Genomic DNA, 5,982 nt, shown 5'->3' with positions numbered 1-5,982 from the left:
TTTTTATCAGAAAATAATTTTTTTCCCTTTATTTTATTTTATTTTTTTTAAAGTTGTAGATTTACAATTTTTTGTGCTTTGGTTTCAATTATACAATGATCAGATACCCTTCCCTCCACCAGTGCCCATTTTCCACCACCATGGATAATATCCCTCACACCGCCATCCCCCCATCCCCCCTGTCTTTGTGGCAGGGCAATCCCCTGTGTTCTCTCTCTCCTTTTGGGTGTTGTGGTCTACAAAAGAGGCATTGAGTGGCAAACATGTTCAGTCCATAGTCTACTTTCGACATGCATCTCCCCTCCTGGGAGGATCCTCCAAACATCCTTTATTTGGTGCTCCCTTCTCTATCTGAACTGCCCTTTCCTCTAGGATACCCGGCTGGCCTCTAAGTTATGGAGTAATCCTCCTGGTGATGATCTCAGCTATTCTTGGGTATTAATCTCATACTTTGTTACTTTATATCCCCCAGATGAATGCAATCTTTCTATGTCTATCCCTCTCTTTCTGATTCATTTCGCTTAGCATGATACTTTCCATATTGTACCACTTGTATGTAAATTTCATGACTTCATCTTTTCGAACAGCTACATAGTACTCCATTGTGTAGATGTACCAAAGTTTCTTTAACCAGTCATCTGTTCTTGGGCATTCAGGTTTCTTCCAGTTTCTGGCTATTGTAAAGAGTGCTGCAATGAACAAACAAGTGCAGATGTCACTTCGACTATACATTTTTGCCTCTCTGGGATATATTCCCAGGAGTGGTATTGCTGGGTCAAATGGGAGCTCAATTTCTAATTTTTTGAGAATCGTCCATACTGTTTTCCAGAAGGGCTGAACCAGTCGACATTCCCACCAACAGTGAAGGAGTGTCCCTTTCTCGCCACATCCATTCCAGCATCGGTTGCTTTTGTTCTTTTGAATGTGGGCCAGTCTCTGAGGTGTGAGATGGTATCTCATTGTGGTTTTGATCTGCATCTCCCTGATGATTAATGATGTAGAGCATTTTCTCATGTGCTTTTTTGGAATATGGCACTTTTTAAAAAAATCTCAGGGCTAGGACGAAGGAGATGTTACTGGGGCCTGCTCGAGGCAATCAACGAACAACAGGATGGTCGTGATCGTGATAACTTTATTTATTGAATCACCGTGAGAGCAGTTATAAAGGTTTCAGGTTTAATCTCGGTCATACAATGAAACACCCATTCCTTCACCAGTGCCCATTCTCCACCCCCCAAAACCCCAGTATACCCCCATCCCACACCCTCCCCCTACCTGTGGGGCAGATGATTTCCACGTTACTCTCTCTCTACTTTGATTACATTCAATATTTTGACACCATTATTATTTGGGATTTTACCCCAACACTAAGATCTGCTGAAAAGGCAACAGTAGACAATTTGTATTCTATTGCTGGTTATGAATAACATATGATGTTGCACAGCTGCAGTAGTGGTAGCGCGATTTTGAAATTCTGAAATTTTAACAATTAAATCTGGAGGGATTTCTGCCAAAACCTGCTGGGTTCCAAGATTTGTTCCTGAGTCTCTGGGATCATGGCCATTAAGCAGCTTGATAAGGAGCCACAGAGGCCCGTTTGTAGTTGGCAACTCCAGTCTCGTTGGGATGGGGAGGAAAGGGTCGACTCCAGATCCAACTTGTGAGGCCCTGCATCTTCGTCACTGCGGGCCCAAACCTGACTGTCCAGTGGTCTCTGGAGGATGGCGGTCACCAGGCCGGCAAGGGGAATAGGCAAAGGATGAAACCTATTCCCACTTGGGGTGGCCCAGCACCGGTAACCTGACCATCATAAACCTCATTTTTTAGCATGAAGAATAAGTGCCCTCAGCAACCTGAGGACGTCACGTCTTAATCCACCTGTAGTCCTGAGGATTCCAGGAGACTGTTTTTTGACTCATTGGAGGGATAAACCTCTATGTACTCGTGATACAGAGAGAACCTGTTCTGTAAAACAAAAGCAAAGAAATAAAAATTAGTTAATAGCAGGCATGTTTCTCTTGTGATTCCTATGGTACCGAATTTCTTTGATATAGTCCTGTGAAGTAAACGTGCCGTATCAAATTTGGGACAACAGTGGAAGATGCAGAGTCAGAATGCTAGAAATGTTTCCTGGATAGACCTTAGATGAGAGGCAGGAAACCAGTCACCCATCAGCTCTTTCTCCTCTGAGATGTTTCCTCTAGATAGTGGCCATAGCACCACCTTCTGGCCGTGGTCTCCTTCAGTCCACACTCTCCCAGCAGGGAGGTTTGTGTCTGGCCTCGCCCTGACTTCCCCTCACTGTGTCTCTCGCACAGTAATACATGGCTGTGTCTTCGAGGGTCACTGAGCTCAGCTGCAGGGAGAACTGGTTCTTGGAGGTGTCAGCCGTGATAGAGATGCGCCCTTGGAATGCTGGGTTGTAGTCGGTACTACCATACCAGCGCCCCATCCATTCCAACCCTTTCCCAGGGCGCTGGCGGATCCAACTCCACCAGTAACTGCTGGTGACAGAGCCCCCAGAGACAGAGCAGGTGAGGGAGAGGGTCTGGGAGGGGGCCACCAGTCCTGGGCCCGACTCCTGCAGGGTCAGAGCAGACACAGCACCTGGGAACAAGGGGAATCAGTCACTTTCAGTCTCTGCAGTCACTCCCTCCACTAAACCCTGTCACATCTGGGATACTCACCCAGGGGGGCTGTCACCAGGCAGAGTAGAAGACCCCGCAGAATCATCTTCTCAACCACAGCTCTGCCTTCCCCAGAGACTCAGCCCTGAGTGAGGAGACAGCTGGGAGCTCCACAGCCCAGAGAGCATTTGACCCCAGAGCCTGAGAGGGATTTGCATGAGGGGACCCAGCTTGTTATAAGGGGAAACATTCTTACCTTGAACCTCCTTGTCCCAGTGGGACACTGATCTCACACACGCTGTCTGGTGGATTGAGCACTTGGCAATGAAGCACATTAAAACAAGTCATAGGAGGCTTCTCACTTATTTCAATAATCTGTCTCGGCAAGTTAAAATAATCACAATTTATTTCAATTTCAAGTTGCTAATCAAAATAGTTTGCATTGTTTATGGTTCAAAAAGCTTTTTAACATAACCACCATTTATAATCATAATCATACTCAAATTTGTTTCATATCTGTGTCCCTACAAATAATACCCAAATGAAAATCATCCTTCCCAGTACTTATTCCTTTCCATAAAAATTATGACATAGTTATATCTGATAGTAGGTGGGGGTCATACCCACCAACTAGCCCCCTGGCGCCGTGTAATCCCATCAACGGCCAAGACCCAGAGACTATAAAAACCAGCTCCCGGAAGAGGCCCATGCATTCTCCTGCCCCCGTGCCTGGCTGCCCTCGCCAGAGCCCCTTGGAGGGGAGTGGGTTGATCTTTCCTCCCCGCCCCGACCTGGGATCTGGCAGCCAAAGATCTCCAGGACCAGCCACCACCATGCTGAGACCACTCTCTGCACACATGAAGGTACTGGCAGAGGGACAAAGTCACGCAGGTTCCGGGGCCAAGATTTCCAAGCCTACTCGGATTGGGGCCGGTCATCCTCCACCCAGATCCTCCAATCTCCAGTAGGCAGGGGTCACACCCACCAACTGGCCCCCTGGCGCCATGTAATCCCATCAAAGGCCAAGACTCAGAGACTATAAAAACCAGCTCCCGGAACCGCGCGGCCGAGAATGCGGGTTCTTATTATGACATCTTATTATGACATCTTATTATCTCATTCCTACTTTGGACAAACTGGCAGGCTACCGAATGTAGCCTGCCCACACGGCAGAGTCTGGCAAACTCCCCGTGACTTACCCAATATGCCAAATACCAGTAATGATGGGTCTCATTCTCCTAAAGAGCCTTGAATATAATCTCAGGGCTAGGATGAAAGAGACATTACTGGGGCCTGCTCGAGGCAATCGACGAATAACAGGATGATTTGTGATTTGTGATTTGTGATTCTCTTTGTGTTTTATTTTTGTTTTTTTGTTTTGTGTCACACTCTGTGATGCTTTGCACTCAAGAATTACTCCTGGCAATGGTTGTTTCATTTGGGGCAATCCAGGGGGTTCAGGTGAGGCCCGTCCTACCCCAACCAAGCCAGCCACAATAGCCCAAAACCTCCAGAACTCAACTGCTGCCCTGCTCACAGCCACTCTTTACACACTTGGAAGGATCTCAGTTAGGAGTGTGTCTATTCTTGGACATCACACACTTTACAGCACAATGTACCAAGAATAGCACATCACATTTGATGGGGTATAAGTAGAAGGCAACCATCTCAGTGGGAAATATATTTATACAGATGTATATATAATCATACAAGGCTTAACCTTTAACAACTTGTTATTAATCTATTATAGAAGGGTTTAATGGCTGGGTGAAATATAACTATCTTCACACATTTTCTTCTAAAAAATCTTTTTATTTCATTTTTAATAGACTATTCATAACAAGCAATACAAAATCAATTATTTTGGTTTTGCTTTGAGGGCAGGGTTTGGGATTTTGAATGGAAAATATGGTAATGGGAAGGTGAAATGGTGGTGGGATTGGTGTTCGAATATTGAATGTAATCAAATATTGTGAAAAATTTATAAAAATAAAATTAAATTAAGAAAACTAAATTAATCCTGGTAGTGGTCAGGGGGACCACAGGGGACATTGAGGATGACCGTTGTTGTTGAGGGCAAGAAAAGCACCCTACGAATTGTATTATCACTCTGGTTCTCTGATTTTTGCATTTTGGAGTTGGAGTCTACTGTGCATTCTCTTGGGGTAGAAATTTATTTTAGATTATATTTAAACAGTTCCATATGCTTCTTTTAAATTTTTCATGGAATCTGTAGTTTTTCTAACTTTCAAAAATTTATCCACAACTGCCCTGTCTCAGTGTTTCCACTAAAGTCACTCTGCTTCTGTCCGTATCTGCGCATCTTTCATCTCTATCAGAGCTTGGGTGTCCCTGCTCAGGGGTCCTGCTGTTCCCACCCTTTTCATCCTCCACCAGGGCCATGGGTGGTTCTTTTGCTCCATCAGGTGCCTCTGCCATCTAACATTAAATGACACTGAAGTGGAACAAGTGTCCCGGGAGGAGTGGATTTCTAGAGATGACTGAAGGGCGTCTTACAGAACCTTTCCCCAAAAACCCTTGTCACTGCAGACCCGGCACGAGCTTAGTCTGAACTGAACTGTTCATACTTGGTCACTTGTGGAAACGCTGTCCTGTCTGTCTGTCTGTCTGTCTGTCTGTCTGTCTGTCTGTCTCCTTTCTTACTTTAAACACTGTGATTTAGAGAGTTCTTCACAATACAGTTTTTTCAGGTATTCAACATGCAAACACCTGTCCCACCACCCATGTGCTCTTCCCTCCACCAATGTCTCATTTCCCCGCCCCCAAGCCGGATCCCTGAGCAGGCAATAATTAGTTGACTTTATACTGTTTGAATTTATCTCTGAGCACTACTGGGCTTACCCCCCACAAAGAAAGAAATGAACAGAAAATATGACCTGAGTATTCTCCTCACTCATTCCTGAGGCATCAATTTGTGGGCCTCTTTCCCGGGTCTGGGGCTGTGGAAAAGGGTTAATTCAGTCTCCCCCATACAGTTTTCTGCAAGGCCACTCCCGTAAAGGGGTCTTTGGAGAAGTCCCAAAAAAGGTTTCGTGGACTTGCTTGTTTTCTCACTGAACATTCCCGGGGCTAGATTGCCTTAGGCCATGTGCAGGGAAGGGACTGGGAATGGGGGGAAGTTCAGTTTCAACAGCCACTGCTGTTAAGGTTTCTGTGTTCGGGAGACTGATGTTCTCTTCAGGACTCCATTTAGAGTGGATGACCCTGTATGCTTAGCCCAGCCAGTGGTAGTCCAGGGGGGCTGCATGGGTTCCAGCCTCAGAACTGCTTTTCACTTCGTTTTTACAAGATGTGCCCAGGAGCCTCTGCGTGTGGAGTCCTCTCCCGTGTCCTC

General features: G+C 45.8%; 1 gene segment (V, D, J or C); it reads right to left on the bottom strand.

Moving 5' to 3' along the window:
• Positions 1-2,242: 2,242 nt before the first annotated feature.
• LOC130016775 (immunoglobulin heavy variable 4-4-like) lies at positions 2,243-2,733 on the bottom strand. The segment is given in 2 exon segments: positions 2,243-2,607; positions 2,688-2,733. Coding segments are annotated over 2 exon segments (411 nt in total).
• Positions 2,734-5,982: the final 3,249 nt, after the last annotated feature.

This window comes from Sorex fumeus, unplaced genomic scaffold, assembly GCF_029834395.1.
Source record: "Sorex fumeus unplaced genomic scaffold, SorFum_2.1 ptg000167l, whole genome shotgun sequence".
In the NCBI taxonomy this organism is placed as follows: Eukaryota; Metazoa; Chordata; class Mammalia; order Eulipotyphla; family Soricidae; genus Sorex; species Sorex fumeus.
The sequence above is the reverse complement of the archived record's forward strand: the minus strand, read 5'-3'. Positions and strand labels throughout refer to the sequence as shown.